The sequence below is a fragment of the Rhinoderma darwinii genome, chromosome 1 (assembly GCF_050947455.1).
Source record: "Rhinoderma darwinii isolate aRhiDar2 chromosome 1, aRhiDar2.hap1, whole genome shotgun sequence".
Taxonomy (NCBI): Eukaryota; Metazoa; Chordata; class Amphibia; order Anura; family Rhinodermatidae; genus Rhinoderma; species Rhinoderma darwinii.
Genome location: NC_134687.1, coordinates 306,056,353 through 306,075,578, shown reverse-complemented (window position 1 = coordinate 306,075,578; position 19,226 = coordinate 306,056,353). Strand labels below are relative to the sequence as shown.

Below are 19,226 nucleotides of genomic sequence, written 5' to 3'. Positions count from 1 at the left end.
TAATTAGATTCTCAGAAAGGCTTGGCTCAGCTCTTATATCATATGTCAACATTTGGTTATTTTTTAACAAAGAAAAAGAAGGTGCACACCTACAACATGCCTGTCTTATAGGCTCCCATTATCTGTATGAAATGGTCAGGGATTGTCATACTAAACCACGTATATTATTAAAGTGACATCTGAACAATAGTTAATGATGCACCAATTTTATGACCTATTGTGTAACATTTCTGTAAAATATTTTCCAAACACCGCAAGATTATAAAAGGAAGAAGGACCTGCGTACAAATGACACGACTGATGCATACACCAAGGTGTTTGGAAATCACATAGATGGCTACATCTTATAATCTTCAGAGAATTTCAGTATAGCTGGTATATTTAGAACTTGCTTATCCTGAATAGTTGATTATAGTGCATGAAAATGTCCATTGTTTTAACATACAGTATACCCTGACTCTCTGTTTAAACAAATTAAAATAATTTGTTCTTTCACACATTTTAGGAATTGGTCAAAAATCCATTTTTGTTTTTACTTGAAGAATAACATTTTGAGAAAATGTAATTACTGTATCTAGATGGATGACTTAAATTACAGCGTAATACGCAAAACTTAAAAATAAAAACATGGAAATTTCCAAACAATTCTGCTACAGAGCATTCCAGCAAGTTATCAAGTTATTTCGTGTAAATGAGTATGTGAGTCAAATCAGACACATGACATCCCAATAACAAGAAGTCAGCAATGTGACCAAGGGCAGGCTGTGTGATACGGGTATTTTATCAAGGGCACAAAGAGTACTCTATTCATAGTTACCTAATAACTCCTATTATGGTTTTGTATTAAACATCTGATGTCTTATTTCGCCAATTTCAAGGGGGTTTCATCTAATACACTTATACTTGTAAGTATACACTTTTAGGCGGATTTCACACGGGGCAGATACACTGCGTAAAAGCAAGCCGCGTATACTCCCTGTGCGCACCGTTTCATCCCAGGAGACTGGCTTCCTGTGATTCCATCCTGTGATTGGCTGCAGCGGCAGCCACATGGGATGAAGCGTAATCCCAGGAGGCCGGCCCTCTGACGTCATCCAGGCCGACCTCTTGGGATGATGTTTCATCCCATGTGACCCCCCGCTACAGCCTGTGATTGGCTGCAGCGGTCACATGGGAGGAAACGTCATCACAGGAGGCCGGCCAGGAGGAAGAAACACAGAATCCTGGGTAAGTATAAGATTTTCTTTTTTCTGAGTTGTGTTTTTTTGCAGCAGAATCGCTGCGAACCCGCCGCAAAAAAAAAGCAACTGCTATTTGTTGTTGGTTTTACCTCACAATTGAATTCAATGGGGAAAACCTGAAACAAGCCTAATCGGCTTGCTGTCAGTGAATGACTGACAGATCTAATACACTGCACTACATAGGTAGCGCAATGTATTAGAAAAAAAATCTGACAGTTGGATCTTCAAGTCCCCTAGTGGGACTAAAAAAACTGTGTAAAAAATATAATAAAAGTTTAAAGAAATAAAATAAAAAACAAATCGCCCTTTTCCCCTCATCAAGTCCTTTATTATTGAAAAAAGAAAATAAACCATACATATTTGGTATCGCCGCGACCATACGGCCTGAACTATAAAAATATTATGATATTTATTCCACGCGGTTAACAGCATAAAAAAAAACTTAAAAAGCAATGCCAGAACTTCTGTTTTTTGATCACTTTGCCCTACAAAAATTGGAAGAAAAAGTGATCAAAAAGTCGCATGTGTCCAAAAATACCCTAAAAACTATAGCTTGTCTCGCAAAAAACAAGCCCTCATACAGCTAGTCGACAAAAAGATTAAAAAGTTATGGTTCTTACAACATGGCGAAAGAAAAAATACATTCTTTTTACAATAGTAATTTTATGGTACATAAAGATGTAAAACATAAAAAAGTGGTATAAATTAGGTATCGCCGGATTCGGACTGACCCGCAGAATAAAGTTAACATGTCGATTATAACGCATGTGAACGCTGTATATATAAAAAAAAACTTGGTCAACTTGCCTCCCAAAAAAACCAGGATAAAATCTGATCAAAAATTTGCATGTACCCCAAAATGGTACAAATAATAACTACAGCTCGTCCCGCAAAAAAATAGCCCTCATACTGCTACATCCATGAAAACGTATTTTATTTTAAGGCTCCAATAAGTCAGGAAATAAAAAATGTGCAGTTGCACAGCCCTGAGGGAAACATTACTTCTGTTTCAAGAGGCGAATTATCAAGGCCCTAAAATTAGGTAACTAAGAAGGGTACGACCCAAACATATCTGCAGGACAGCACTTTCCCAGCAAAATTCCCCAAACCGCAAAGGTGCGGTGTGTGGACCAAAAAGGGCATAAGAAAGGACATAATTTATCAGTGCGACACCGGCCTGTGCATAAAGGATTGCTTCACAGCGTAACACACATCTATGGATAATTTTATTTGTTTTTTTTACCCCATTATTATACAACCTGACTATGCCCCTGATGTACTCTTCCCAGTTAACATGTACCCCCACATTATAAATGAAAATACCAGTGAAACTCCAAACAAAACTACTACCAAGAAAAATCCATGATCCAACAGCCAAATGGCGCTCCCTCCCTTCTGAGCCCTACAGTGTGCCCAAACAGCTGTTTACTTCCACATATATGGCATCGCCATATCCGGGAGAACCCTTTTAACAATTTTTGGGGTGTGTGTCTCCAGTGCCACAAGCTGGGCACGACATATTTGCCACTAAAGTGGAATATCTAGGGAAAGATTTTAATTTTTACTTTGCACCATCCGCAGCGCAATCATTTATGGAAAAGACCTGTGAGGTGAAAATGCTCACTACACCCCTTAATAAATGCCTTGAGGGGTAGAGTTTCCAAAATGGGTCACTTCTCAGGGGCTTCTTTTATTATTTCACATCAGAACCCTGCAATTGTGAACTAATACTTTGTAAATCGCCAAATTAGGCCTCAAATTCACATGGTGTTCTTGCACTCCTGAGCCTGGTCGAATGTCCAGGCAAAAGATTAGTGCCACATGTAGGGTGATTCTAAAACTGGGAAACTCAGCATAATATTTAGAGAGCTGTCTTGTTATGGTGGCACAAGCTGGGCAACATACATTGGCATATCTATGGAAAAATTCCCATTTTCACTCTGCAACATCGAGTGCACACTAATTTCTGAAAAACACCTGCGGGGTTAACATGCTCACTACACCCCTAGGTGAATACCTTGAGGGGTGTAGTTTCCAAAATAGGGTCACTTATAGATGTTTTCCACAGTTTTGGTTCCACATGGGCATTGCAAATGCGGCATAGCGCCCAGAAACCAATGCAGCAAAAGCCAGATGGCACTCCTTCCCTTCTGAGTCCTTATTGCCCAAACAGCAGTTTATGACCACAGAAGGGGCATTTCTGTACTCCAGAGAAGTTGCTTTACAAATGTTAGGGGGCTTTTTCTTCTTTATTCCTTGTGGACATTGTTTGTTTTTTTTTGCTAAAACGACATCTTATTGGAAAAAATCACGTCCAAATTCTAATAAAATCTATGAAACACCTGTGGGGTCAAAATGCTCACTGCACCCCTAGATCAATTCCTTGTGGGGTGTAGTTTCCAAAATGGGGTCTTTTTGTAGTGTTTCTTTTGTTTTGGCATCACAAGACCTCTTCAAACCGGACATGGTGGTTAAAATATATTCTAATAAAAAGAAGGCCCCAAAATCCTCCAGGCGCTCCTTTCTTTCTGAGGCCTGTGCTTCAGTATATTAGCACACTAGGGCCACATGTGGGATATTTCTAAAATCTGCAGAATCTTGGCAATACATATTGAGTTGTGTTTCTCTGATAAAACCTTCCGGTTACAGATTATTATTTTTTATTAAATATAATAACATTTCTGCAAAAAAAATTCAAACATTTCACCTCCACATTGCTTTCATTCTTATGAAACGCCTAAAGGGTTAAGAAACTTTCTAAATGCTGTTTTGAATACTTCGAGGGGTGCAGTTTTTAAAATTGGGTGACTTGGGGTTTGTATTGTCAAGTGGCATTGAGGGGCCTATACAACTGAACTGGATCCCTGCAAAAATAGCCATTTGAAATATTCTTGAAAATATGAGAAGTTTTTGCTAAATATAGGATTTTCAAAAAATGATGCCAATCTCAAGTAGACATGCTTTTTTGCTGTTTTTCACAACTAAATACTGAACGTATCAACCAAATTTTACCACTAACTTAAAGTCCAAGGTGTCATAAGAAAACCATTTCAGAATCGCTTGGATAGGTAAAAGCATTCCAAAGTTATTACCACGTAAAGTGACATGTCGGATTTGAAAAATAAAGCTCTGTCAAGAAGGTCAAAAGTGGCTGCAGCAGGAAGGGGTTAAAAACAGTATAACAAGGTGAAAAAAAACCTGGTCAACACATGACAAGTCATTCAGACATGCCATAATTGAGTGATCGGTGAGGTCCCAACTAATGAACCATCATACAGGAGAATGAGGGGATGGGAATGCGAGCACTCAGCAGTTTCCTTATCCCCTATTCACAAGCACAGACATGGAGAACTCAAAGCAGGACCCCCTAGGTCTCAGGATTGGTGGATATCCCAGCTATTGGCTCTGCTGTTGTAAAAAAATTGTAAAGTCAGAGCAAAAACGCATAACTTAATTTTTGCACATAATTAGCCTACTCCCTTCCTTCTCCATAAAAGTATTTTTTTTAAATAAAATACTTTTATTGTGCATTTTCAACAAATACAGAAACATACACTAAAATAAACACCCCCCCCACCCATAACTCCCCCCCCCCACCCTTTCCACTCAACCAAGCAGCCAGAGAAAACAAGGAAAAGACCATAGCAATGGCACAGGAAGTTCTCGCCATGCAGGGCAGACACATAAACAGTTACATTAACCGTCATAAAATCATTAGCTCCCAATTTGTCAGAGGGTAACTTAGTGTATGTAAACACAGATATACCTTACCCCAGAAATTCCTTCAAACATCTATGTGAGTTACTACCCAACCCCCTTACACATCTACAGCAGACACCCAGAATCCCAAACCCTATGCAATAGGAAACATAGATATCTAGCTCCTCCCTCCTCTATCCCTGAGCAGTGAGGCACAGGCCAAGCTATCAGTGTCTAGCCAAGATGCCCATAATTTGCCGAATTTGGCAGACGCTCCACGTTTAAGAAAAACAGCCTTTTCATTGATAAGCAACAGATTCACCTTCGCTATAAACTCTTGCTCGGTCGGAGGAGAGGGCTGTATCCAATGCTGCGCAATCAGTTTCTGAGCCACATATAGCAATCTCCCCACTGCCACCTTCCCGTTGGAGTCTGGAGGCAAACCATCTAAGAAGCCCAATAAACAAACCTTAGGGTCTCTGGGCACCGACATAGAGAACACATTCCCCACAATTGTCAGGAGACGGGACAAGAACATATCTAGTTGCGGGCAGTCCCACAGCATATGTAGGAGTTCAGCAGGCTCTAGACCACATCTCGGGCAAGTAGCATCAGGACGGACTCCAATACGGTGCAACACCACAGGCGTTTTATATATAGCTGTGAGAGCCTACTACCCTCGCTCAGCGAAACATTGAGAACAGCCGCCATTATAATAGAACACTGGTCATCGTCAATCCCAGGTATATCCCTTTCCCATTTATGCATAGCAACTAAAAGGATATCTATCTAAGAATTTAGAAAATAGTAACTGATACACCCATGATAGAACTCCTTTTGTGTTACCAGAAGGACCAAGTGTTTGGATAATAGTGTCCTGTTGTATATTCACTTGTGACTGGGAGAATTGTGTCTGAAACGCATGCCGTAGTTGTAGATACCTGTAGAACCTACTATGGGGGATATGCAATTCGTCCTGAAACTGCTGAAAGGATTTAAAGTCAGATCCGCTAACCAATTGGGAAACCCTCGTAAGCCCCGCAGTTTCCCAGTACGCCAAACCATCTAGTGAGAGAAATTCTGGGATCGACCCATTCCCCCATAAGGGGGTATATTCCGTGTAACCCTGCACCCTTCTCAATTGTTTAACTTTCCCCCACGTTTTGTGGACAAGGTCTAACGTTGGAAACACAGAACGTCTGCCCGATGGACAACCACCCTCAACTGCCTCTAACAAAACATCACATTTCAAATGGTATTACAGTATTAATTCTGAAGCCTCCTCTCATGTGTGTACCCCACCCCTTGAGGTGTTGACACTGCACAGCCAGAAAATATGTCCAGGGGTTAGGGAGGGCAAGACCTCCTGAATCTTTGGGCCTCTGCAAAATTTCTAACCGCAGTCTAGGGTGGTCCCTACACCAAAGAAAAGGGCATTTATCCTGTGAATCCTAGTGAGCGGGATCCACACCGTTGCATTGTGAAACAGGTAGAGCAATTGTGGCATCAGTATAAATTTTTATAGGGTTCACCCAGCCCACGATAGAAAGAGACAGCTTGCACCACGCACCGATCTTACGTTTAAAGTTCTGTAGTAAAAGGAGTCAGATTAAAAGCTTCAAAATCAGACAGTCACCCGGTTACCTCAATACCCAAGTAACGTATCTGCTCAACACATTGGACCAAAGTCCCCGTTCTCGCCAGAGGCTCGGGTAAGGGATCAATGCCGACTTTTGCCAGTTAATAGTGAGACCGGAGAGGCATGCAAACTAATCAAGAGTCATAGCCACGGTTAGGGAAGGACCAGTATCTCCCAAAAAGAGCAACGCATCATCTGCGTACAAGGCAATTTTGTTTTCGTAGCTACCGTATGTAAACCCTTTAATCGTGGAGGAAAGTCTAACCGCAGCAGCTAGGGGTTCGCAAACAGAAGGGGCAAAAGTCAACACCCCTGTCGCGTACCCCTATAAAGTTGAGACCTCCCCGATAAGCTCCCATTCGCTCTAATTCTGGCCTTGGGACTAGAATATAAAACTTTGACCCAGGAGATGAAAACCGTACATATCCCCATATTAGCAAGCATGTGCCATAACACTTCAACACTGTCAAATGCCTTAGCAGCATCAAGCGAGAGGATGGCCCGATTACCATCATTATCAGGCGGGATCTGTAAGCTAAGAAACAGCCGTCTAATATTTATAGACGTTGCTTTCCCAGGCATAAATCCGGTTTGATCAGGGGGAATAATAGAAGTAATAACCTTAATTAACCTATTGGCTAGAGCTTTCGCAGGGATTTTAACATCTGTAGACAGTAAGGACATAGGGCGATATGACTCAGGGAGCGATGGGTCTTTACCCTCCTTGGGTAACACTACAATAGTGGCTACCTGCATAGACGCCGGTAGAAATCCCAGCGCTAGAGACTCTTGGAGCACCTCTAGGAGTCGAGGTAACAGTACTTCCCCATAACTTTTATCTACCTCTGTGGGTAAGCGGTCTACTCCTGGGGCTCTCTCATTAGCCATACATCGCACAGCCTCCTGCAATTCTTGAAGGCTAGGAGGGGCATCTAACTGGTCTCTGGCATCCCCAGTTAATTTAGGCATTCGAGCAATTTCCAAGATGCTCGTGATGTCTGCAGTAGTAGGAGTTACCTTGGAGGAATATAAAGAAGTATAAAAGGACTACAATATTCCCAGAATACCCGGAGCATCAGAGATCAAGCTACCCGAACGGTCTTTCAAAGCACTGTGTGCGGAACCTAGCTGGGCCCTAGAGATCATAGATAGCATGCGACCAACCCGCTCCCCCTCCACGTAAAATCTCTGTTTGCCAAACTATCTCTTTCGATCAGCCACCTCTAGGAAGTGAGTTTTCAGGCAAGACTGGGCTTGTTTCAAGCATGCGCTGGTAGCTGGTGCCAGGTTGGCAATAAAAGCCACTTCCGCAGACGTCACATCTGCATGCAGTGTTATCCAAAGCCTTAGACTTAGTAATATTGATGGACTTAATCACCACCCCTCTCAAGTATGCCTTCATAGCCTCCCATACCGAATGCACCGATGCCGATCCCGCAATAAATTCAAAGTATTCCCCTAACAATCGCGGGACCGGTTTTCTATCATGCATAATAGACAACTAGAAGGGGTTAAGTTTCCACGTGCAGGAGCCACTATATCCTTCCCTTAGTTCCACAACTATCCGACAACTATCCGAGAGTGGTCCGACAAAGACCTAGGCAGATAATCAACCTCCTTTATCCTAGGGAGCAACACAGGACTACAAAGGGCCAGTTCTATACGAGATAACGATGCGTACGTCGATGAGCAGCAAGAAAACTGCCTATCCAGTGGGTGTTTGTCCCTCCACACATCTATAAGGCCAACTTCTGCAATAATGACAATAAAAGGGGTACGCTCCGACACTACAGGTTGGGCAGCAATACAACATCTATCCCAGGCCGAGTAAGGGACATTGTTAAAGTCCCCCACCAGCAGACATGGAGTCCCAGGATGTAGGGCCACAAATTCCAATACCTCTTTCAAACAGGACAGAAGAAAAAGGAGGGGGAATATACAATGAGACAAGCACAAGGAGTTGCTGATCAATTTTAGAGGAGACGTACATAGCGACCTTCCTCATTAATGTGCTGCGCAAGACACTGGAATGGCATGTCCCTATGCACCAGGATGCGCACTCCTCTAGAATTATTAGAGTAATTAGCATGATATGCAGAACTTATCCATGGTCTCTGCATTAAATCAACCCTGTCAGTAGTGAGGTGCGATTCCTGCAGCCAATAAATAGCAGGGCGACATTTTAACATAAATCTAAACACCCTATGTCTCTTAGTAGCATCAGATAATCCTCTGACATTCCTGCTAATTATCAGTGATACAGACATATTTCACACATGTAACAGAAATATGAAGCATGTACAACGTCATTTTCCTTCCCTTCCACATCTCAGTTAAGTTAATACAGTATGGTCGAGCGCCTTTCCCCCATCCCTCCCTAAACCCTTCCTCCCATAACTAAACCTTTCTGCTGCAATCATGACAATAGAAATATACATTCCAAGAATTTGGCGTAAACGTAGCACATTACCCAACCTATGCAAAAACAGTGAGCAGCAACTCCCACCCCTTGTCTCTCCTAGGAATAAAGCCCCAGTGGAACAAAAGGGAAAACACAGCCATAGTACGTTGCACTGAAAACAAATCAAATTGAGGCAGTCAGACAGGCCAGGAGTCACCAGATGTCCGATAGGAAAAATCACCCCAGGGATACATCTCACATGTTAGGAGGTGCCGGCTCCAAGCGAAGTTGTCCTTCATGTTGGTCTAGCCAGTGCAATGCGTTGTTGGGATCATAAAAAAAATGAGTACTGCCTAGGGCCGCCACTCGAAGTTTGGCGGGAAACAACATCGAATAAACCACCTTCAGCTCTCTGTCGCCTTTTCATATCCAGAAAGCGGCCCCTTTGTTTCTGGACCTCAGCCGAGTAATCCGGAAAGAGAGATATTTTACATCCATTAATGCCGAGCTCCGGCATATTCCGAGCTCTACGAAGCAAAGTGTCCCGATCCTTAAAATGAAGCACTTTGGCCAGAATGGGACGCGGTGGATGCCCAGGCGGCAGCGGCCTGGTGGGAACACGATGTGCCTTCTCAATGGCAAATAAGGGTGACAAGACATCCTTCCCAAATAAAATCTGTAGGATTAGATCCCTCGGCCTTCTCAGGGACCCCAATAATGCGGACGTTGTTGCGCCTAGATCTGTTTTTCAGGTCATCCACCTTGGACCACAAAGCCATGGAGTCTTGCACGGCCCACCGAGAAGATTTTTTAACTTTAAGCAGGGTCGAGGTTCTAGCTTCTACCTCAGTGGTCCGTTCAGAAATCTTGTGAACGTCCTGTCAGAGGATGGATAATTCTTGCCTCATTCCCCCCACCTGTAGTGACAGGGAGCTGATGGCAGTATTACATTTATAAATGGCTCTAAGCACATCTAGCAGCGTGGGCTCACCCGCAACCACGCCAGGGCTCACCCGTGTCTCAGGGGATGATCGTTGCAGAGGCAGCATTTCCTCCTCAGAAGACCGTTCCGCCGAGTCTGAGCCCTCCTGTCGGTCGCTCTGGGGCCAGGCAGACGATCCCTCCTCCACCATACTGCCATATTTCCTCAGGCGGTCGGCTACATCCACCCCTCTCTGCGCCGGGTTCCCTGATCTCCGTTCCCGCTCAGCGCCATCTTGAAAGTCGGCAGTGCGCCCGGGGATTTTGACCTCCTTTCCGCTGCATAACGGAGAAGAAAAATAGTATGCCCAGGCTCAGTGTAGGCAGGGGAAGTCTGCTCTGTGCAAGAGAGGTACCGTTATCACCAATAATGCCGTGCAATCCGCATAAATCTACATGCACAGTACATGAGACACATTGTTAAGAGCCCCTCGGAATTTCTAAAATACATCTTAACCACAATCATTATTAATAGATATACAGTCTACAAATAATAAACGTCAAATATAGACACAATTTTAGATTCAGACCAAGCAGTGATATCTATTAAAACTGGAAATACAAAAGTGGTAGGAATCGCATTATGTTAAAATCAATTGTGTGTTTAGGTCGGATCACTGAATCTAAATGACATTGTTGTGTGTTGTGATGAGTGAACTAATCTGTAAGCAATTAAGGATCAGCAATGTGACCATGTAATATTTAACAAGCCGGAGAGCAAATGACTTTTTACAAAGAATGCCAGCAAGTGTCCCTGAGGACTACTAAACAGGAAGATACAGTTACCTGAATGAGAATGGAAAGGCAGCCATAGTGTAGAAAGTATCTGGAGATTTACTACATAAAATAACACCACCTGTTCTACATTTATTACCATTCTTTGCCATATTTCTGATTTTCTGAATAAAGACTACCTTTCCTTCTTGTATTTCATAAATCAATGGCTGATTTGTATATAATGATGTTGTAAAAGGGGATGGCATTCAATGAGCGCTTTCATAAAGTGGTCTTTAGTGTGCTGCAGAAATTATATTGCAGAGATCTGGGAAATAGGAGCATTGTAGCAAAAAAAAAAAAACAAAAAAAAACACAGCTATGATCATTTTTACAGCATAGTAATAAAAAAAATATTCAAAAACCCAGCATTCAATATAGAATTTTGTATACTGTATAGATACTGATAATTTAATTGTTACTTTAATTAACTTTGTAGCTTGTTCTCATCCATATTCACTAGTTTTTGAAGTGTGAGGCTTTTTCATATTGTTAGTGGCCTTACGTGCTAGCTTGTAGTTATGAGCCCTTGTTCCGGATATACTAGTAGCTTGTGTTTAATATGACTTGTATCCCGATTTTAATTTTTCCCTCGTATTACTTAAAAGCCTTAAGCTTATTTCTTCACCCTAAAACACAACTACTTTTACACAATAGGGATGACGACTTATTAGAACAGGCGGATCTACATACTTACGCTCCTTGAAAGCCGTAATAGCTGCCAAGCACTATTTTATATTGTTCATGAGCACAGAACTGTATGGCAGCATAAGGGATGACTCGCACCATAGTGGCAGAATTGCCTCTCCAGAGACTCAGGAATCCCTCATTCAGGTAAGTGCGATATATCAACCTGTAGGCTTCCTGTAAAAGAACAAACAGTTATTTCTACATATATATAAACATTTAAGAGGTGATCCACACGCAAATATGGCGAATATTATGCCTCAGCAAAAAAAAAAAAAAAAAACACCAACTTTAAATTCATGTTTTTGCCTTTTTATAAAATGAATACATGGGAAGTGACTCATGTTTGCAATGACATACACAGATCTATGGAAATAATGCATCATTTGGGGTGCGTCAACTCAAGTCCTCTTAAAAAAAGAAGGAAATGATGAACACTGATGAATCTTCGATAAGCTCTGTCATGATTAGAAATTAGAACATTTTTCAGTTTGATTTTTTCAAAGCAGTTGGCAATTTATCGACCCTTATGATACATTGGAAAATAGTTTTTCCAGGTTTGAGATTCCATTTTGACGAATTTAAGAGAATATAATCCTACAAAAAACTGGATAGGCAAGGTGTAACAAAAAAACAATCTTTTATTATTTCACTGTGTAAAATTAAAATGCAGAGCATCATAGACCATACGGCAGACATAAAGTCAAAGTGCAGATGTGTTTACTAGGATAAGACAGTATCTACATCACATCATACTATCAAATAAGTCAATGGGAATAATATTAAATTTCGAAAATATTTAAATGGATATAAATAGAAAAGAACCTCTAATTATAGCACAACAGAGAGTAGAATATAGAGAGACTTAAAAAGAAAAGACAAATTGGTTTTCCTTTAGTATTCTATTTACTGGTGAATATGTGAGTCAGGTAATACAATTTGCTCACCTCTAGTCATTACTCTTTTTGAAACCAAAAAAATAAAATAATTCAAATAAAATACCCTTTCCACAGACAGTAGCTAATTCAACTTGTACAGAAGCAGTAGGATAGGACAAAAAACAAACATGTCCACGCCATTCCGGTAGAAAACTTAACCAAAACAGTCAGAACAACAGGTTCCAGACCATGAAGAGACCAAACAAGAGGGCAGAATCTATGTCCCCCCAATGAATTCAACGAGAAAACAATATTACGGTGAGTACAAAAATTATATTTTCTCATTAATATCATTGGGTACACCGCACCATGGAATGCCCTAAAACAGTACTATAGGGTGGGAAGAAAAATAAAGTAAAAAGTACAGCGACAAGACAGCCTAACACACATCTGCCTGCAGCACCTTGCAACCAAGGCTATCATCAGAGGAGACCAAAGAACGAATCTGGTAAAAAGGTGTTCACCGAAGCCCAGGTAGAAGCCTCGCAGACCTGAGCAACTAAAGCTTGATACCTGATCACCCAGGAGGCACCAACAGCCCTTGTAGAATGGGCAGTTACCCGAAGTAGAAGAACTTTACCCTGCCAATCACTTGCCTGGTCTTTTGGAAGAACAACAAAAATACTCCGATCGCAGAAAGATCTCAGTCACAGCCAGATAGACTGACTTCTCTTACCACATCAAGAGTTCAAAGCCCGCTTCCTTGGATGAGATGGGGGAAAGGCAAAAAAAAGGGAGACTACCTTCAGAAGGAAGGTAAATCATGTCGAAACACCACCTTATCTCTATGGATGACCAAAAAGGGGGACTTGAAGGACAAGGTAGCCAGTTCTGAAACCCACCTGATAGAGGTGACGACCACCAGAAAAGCACCTCTCCTTGAAAAAAGATGTTGCGAAATGTCCCTCAAGGGTCCGCCAATAGACCAAATTAAGATCTTAAGGCTCAATTGAATGCTTGAAGGGAGGGACCCCTTGCAAAAAAGTCAAACTTCTCTAAAAGGATGGAACCAGCAGAAGCCTGGTCATTAAGGGAAGATAAGCCAACATGAAAGAAGCAGATCAACCTCTTCAAATCCAGAATTGAACGAAGAGATCCGTCCTTTTTGGGAACCTTGAAGAGATTCTAGTAGAACACCTGAAAACTTTCCGAGGAACTGGGACGATAACTTTCTTTAGGAGAAAAGAATGAACAGCCTGGGAAAAAGCAGAAGTGTGTGAGGTGGTTTCGACAGAAAGAAAAACTCTTGACACCACCTCCTGAGTCCAGGCGTTGTCCACATTTCTCCTGAAAAAAAAGTAGTCGTCCGCCTACTCGGACATTGGACATGAGTGGGGATACACCTTCAGGCTGAAGAAGTCTTGGCAAAGGAGGTCTAGGCTTAATAGATGGACATCTGGAGTCTGTGGGGCGGTTTGTCCTCCAGTCTGGCCTGTGTGAAGAAAACAATCTCTGGAAGGAAGAATTGGGAAAGGACTAAAATCGCTGGGACCGGAGAGAAGGCTGTGGACGGCATGGGTGGTTTTGAGGCAGAAGAGAGCTCTTACCACCAGTAGCCTCAGAAATAATTTAATCTGTTCCTAGATCTGGGATTAAAATTATTTGCACAACTCTAGCAGGAGTTTGAGCTACATCAAAATTGCTTTGACCAGTTGACCAGTATTGACAACTTAGGCACACAGTTGATGCGCAGGTTAAAGTTTCTCCTGTAACTCCGGCCTCAAGTAATTCTAATTTGGCCCTGGTGGTTAGTCTAGGGAGTACGGGGGGAGTAATTTTCTTACACTATCATTGCTTTTTGGAGGCCCCTATGTTAGTACATACTAAGTAGAAACGTGACATAGGTACCATTACAGAGGACCAATGGAATGATATTATTCAAAATGTTCCAAAAGTTGGGGTTAGTGAGGCTCAGACTCTTTCCCAAATATTCCTAATTCACAGAGTATATAGGACGCCAGCATAACTTTTTCAAAATGGGAATAAGAGCGAATGGGCATAAGAACGAATGACTTGTGTGCCAGAGGTCAGGCTTCAGCAGCAGGACTAATCCATTTCATGTGGCACTGTCTGCGTTTATGGAGATACTGGTCAGAGGTAATAGAACTGATTAATAATATTTTTGCAGTGCATCTAAATAGGGATCCATTAATTTGTCTATTGTGATATGTTTCTGAGATTCCTGTGATGGAGAGCCATAGGCTAGCTATCCTTCGTGTAAACTGGAAATCGACAAATGCACCCACAAGGACAGCCTATATTGATAGCGTAAAGGGAAGTGTCCCCTATTTATTTATATATATATATATATATATATATATATATAAAATCTATATAAATCTATGTAATATCTCATTATATCTATCTGTAAAGACACAGCCCATGAGTACCAACCTTACAACAAAGCAAAAACAATTAGTCATTGTCCTGCTTTGTGTTAAAAACGATGGACACAGGAGATACTGCTTTTGATCTAGTCTCCACATTAAACTTTCCGCGCGCGTGTTCTCGCTCATGAGTCGGCCGCTGATGTCATATCACTGCGCCGACCCATGTTAGCCGGGGACGTGCGCCACTCGCCCCCAGTTACGAGCGTACCGGCAGGGTTTAAATATAAATAGCCCTGCGTCGGTACGCTCAGGAGCTGGGACCTGCCCTCACCAACAGACCGGCTCACCTCAACTGCCCTGCGGACCGCCAGCTCCTCTTCACTCCAGCTCTCCTGTTCCTCATCATTCCTGCTCCCCGGCTCCACCAGCTACACTTAACCCTCTCCCTGTCACCTCTTTTTCGCCGAGTTAAACCTTACCTTCTCTTAGCATTTCCCCTGAGTTAACCCTTACCTTCCCCTGGTTTAAACCTTCCAACCCTCATTACCTGAACATCCTCTGGTCTGACCTACCTGCATATCCCCTGGTACATCCCTAGTTAACACTTTCCCACCTGCCTGCACGTTACCTGCATATCCCGTTCCCATTGTTAACCCTTTATCCTCCACCTCCCTTGTTAACCCTTAGTGTACAGGGACAGTTATAGTTAGGAGGGAGCCGGACAGAAACAGTGAGCGTGTGTGTATTGCAACGTAAATATGTATGTTTAGGTAAGTGGGTGGTGGTATATATTAGGATTGTGATACCTTGTTTATACTGTGCCACGTGTAGTGTCAGTGTATTCAATACATACTAAGTTGTTATGTGTATTGGGATACATTGATACTATACCGTGATTATTTACTGTGTTTGGTGTATTTTATCTAAGTATTATTTACTGTGTGTATTAATAAATATTACCTTTATATCTACTATACAGTCGTATCCACTTAATTAGCAGCAAAGTGATTAGATTGACTTTAGTACAAGAAAAAGGTAGGGGAAATTAGGCATAACCCTAGTGACCCTAATATAAAGGAGATAGTAAGAGTGGGTGACACTAGCCAGTGAACCCCACTATTACACCAGCCCCTTTTACTGCTAGGATAAATTTGTATCTTCCTTTGGAAAAAATTGCATATTCTAAAAGGAGAACGATTAAGAAGTTTAATTATATTTTCAGGCCATACCTTGATATGATTGGATTAGCCCATTAACTATGACTAGAGATCGGGTATTAGGACTCTTAAAGGGGTTTTCCCATGAGACATTTATGACATATCCACAGGATATGTCAAATGTCAGATAGATGTGGGTCCCCCCTCTGGGACCCGCACCTCTCTCTAGAACGGGGGGCACCTAAACCCCGTTCTACTGCTATGTCTTGCAGCTGAAAAGTGTGATTTCCGACCATGAATTTCGGAAACAGTGTTGGGATAATAGCGTATGGCACTCATAACTTGTACTGTGAGACCAGTAAATGTTCTTTCACAATTTGAAATTTATATGAAATCTGTACTGTCACATTCTCAACTATTGTAATGGCTCCTTAAAGGGGTTTTCCGGTTTTAAATAAGTGTTAACTATTCTATATAAATAGGCTAGTAAACTAACTTTCTCATTAACTTACACTTTGAGAGATTTTGTTTTCTCCTCTGCACTGCAGGCACATGACGCCATTTCCATCGGAATTCAGGACTTCCGATGACGTCCCGACCGTTCAGCGCTCTTCTCTTCTTCCAGACTATTGGCTCTTCTGGCCAGCTGAATGATGTTCATTCAGTAAGTTGTCCCAGGTAACCAGGCATCATCCAGGCACATGCGCGGCTCAAAGAATTTCTCTTTGATCTACACATGCTCAGCACAGTGAGAAGTGCATGATGGGAGCAGAATTGGGAGCGGCCATGCAGTGGAAAGAAGCGAGGTAAACATAATGTGAGAGGAAGAACATGAAAAAAACCTGGAAAGGAAAGGAACCTGGAAAAAAAGCTATTTGGGGGGGGGGGGGGATTTATATGGGGCAAAGTAAGGCGGCGACAAGTAGTTCTATATACAGGAGGGGGGGTGGTAATGTTGTAATTTGTTACTTTTTGAAATACCAATATAAAATATCTGATTTAAAAAAATATATATATCTTTCATCCAGATGTTTACCAAAAAGTATACCATCAACAAAAGGAAGGTCATCGATTTTTTTTAGAAGCCATCAGCCAAATATGACGCTGAATAGCAATGGAATTAACCAATGCATGGGCAATGAAGCGGGCTGACTCAAGGGAAGCCTCAAATAAACAAAAACTTTAAAGCGTGGATCACCCGAAAGGCATGATCAGCCAAATTCTGCTTCGGCATGCCTTCCAGGATACTGTGGTGCAGCTGCTTTCCCCAGGCCATAAGTTGGGTTCGAATAGTCAAAGTTCAAATAGTTATGCAGGTTTTCGGGCAGAAACCAGGGTTTGGGGGGGTAAAAAAAAAAAAACATAAGTCTTTGCTTATCCCGGGCGGTTGTCATGGCGACACATTCCTCTGTTGTTCGTGTAGTCCAGTCTCCTGGGATGACGCTGCAGCCTATTATTGGCTGCAGCAGTCACATGGGAAGAAATGTCATCCCAGGCCAGTTTGGAGAAACAACAGAAGAAAGTGTCGCTATGACAACAGCAGGGATGCAAGTATAGCCTATTTAAAAAATGTCATGTAAAAAATTTTTTTTTGCGGCAGGATCACAGGGTTTTCATTGCAAAAGTCGCAATGCTTGGCTATTTGTTGTGGGTTTTACATCCTCATTGAATTCAATGGGAATACCCGTAACAGAAAAGCAATGAATACGCAGCATAAGTTGACATGCTGCGGATTTGAATTCCGCACTGCAGGTCAATTTATGAAAGTTTTCATGGAGTTTATTTCTGCAGCATGTGGATGAGATTTGCTAAATCTCATTCACTTTGCTGCTACTGTAAATGCTGCAGAATTTCCGCATAGAATTCCGTAGCAGTTACACTACGTGGGAACCCGGCCTTACTCACCCAAGCGGATGAAAAAAACCGGGCGCAAAGTGTCAACTGCGGCCATAAATGCAGACTTTGCTTGGAAATCCAACTTCTTCTCAAGAGGGTTACTGAGTGAAGCCACATCTGACAGTGGGATGGTGGTGGTGGTTTCCACAGAAGGAGAAACAAACCATTTTGAGATCAAGTCCTCCTGGAAAGGAAACCGTATTAATGTGCTTTGAAACAGGAGGTTTCCACACCTTGGATAAAATTTTCTCAAACTCGTTATGGTTTGGAAAGCTGTAAGGGAGGCCTCTTCCTAAAAAAGGGAGATGGAATCATTCTTTACATGAAAGGTGCCTCTGTCACGTATTAATGCATGCATGGCAGCGATCAATTGATTCCTGTTCTGACTCTAAATCAGAGGATACACTGACAGAGGAGAGAGACTGATCCATATTGGAAGCAGCATCTCCATTAAGGATTCTAATGGGGAGACCCTTGGAAAGAGCCTAACAAGGATTGATACCTGTCGCCGGCACTTTTATGCCTTTTGCGAGAACTACCGCGAGAGGTACGGTGTATTGTCCAAGGGAAGGTAAAAAGGAGTCCTAAGTTTGGCCACTATTTGGGAAGGCAAAGCCTCCAATGACTCAACCATAATTTTGGAGCACTCTGGAAAGGAGAGTGCATTCTGGTGGATCTTGGATTGCAGATACTGTGGGCAGAATGGTGTAGGCTGGTCACATGAAAACTCTATATCACACCTGCCGAAGGCAAAGAATGTAGTAATGCCCTCTCTACCTGTTGCCAGGTGGCATACTCCCAGTATAAAGACATGTCAACAGGGAGGAAGGAAAAAGAAAGCAACAATGTCTAAGAAAAGATAAACCCCGGATAAAAAAAAAAAAGAGAGAGAAAATTCAGCCCTAAGTGTGACCTACCAGAACCTTTGTGTTGTGTGCCACCCTCAAAAGACCGGATAAAACTGAAGAAAGCAGGAGAAGATGCTCCTGTAGTACAAGCTGCTTTTTCTCCCACGTAAAAATGGCACCAGCACCCTGAAGAAAAGCCACGGGAGGGGAAAGACCACACTTCCAGAAAGTCCGTAATTTAGAATGTCCATCCCGCTACCAAGCCAGTCCCCTCAGTAAAATAGAGCATTGACACGGCTGTGACAGGCATGTGGCAAGTCCATGCCAGAAAGCATAGCCTAGGGCGGGAAGAAGCCAAGGGCTAAATTAGAATATCCAGGACGCAGCCCTGACGGGCTAAGCTGCCAGAGAAATCCAGAAAATGTGCCCCAAGAGTCCGGGTAAGAAAAAACAGCCCCAGAAAGAGCTGGTGCACAGGGATGTCCCCAGAGACCAAGATAGGTACCTCACTACTTAACATTATAGCCCATGCTTAGATAGGGACTACTGAGACTAAGAGCTTATTGCACGGATGGTGGATGTAGATATTTTCACACTCACCCTCCGGAGTCTTCGGGAATGCGCAGGGGTTACCT

At 42.3% G+C, this 19,226-nt stretch overlaps 1 protein-coding gene across 2 annotated transcripts in view; it reads right to left on the bottom strand.

The window, feature by feature from the left end:
• The window catches only part of SLC25A42 (solute carrier family 25 member 42), an 88,337-nt gene that overhangs the window by 14,639 nt on the left and 54,472 nt on the right, over positions 1–19,226 (bottom strand). For both annotated transcript variants that reach the window (XM_075825476.1, XM_075825477.1), the window contains one exon: positions 11,433–11,599. In XM_075825476.1, the coding sequence (XP_075681591.1) occupies positions 11,433–11,599 (167 nt within the window). The remainder of the gene's footprint in view (positions 1–11,432; positions 11,600–19,226) is intronic.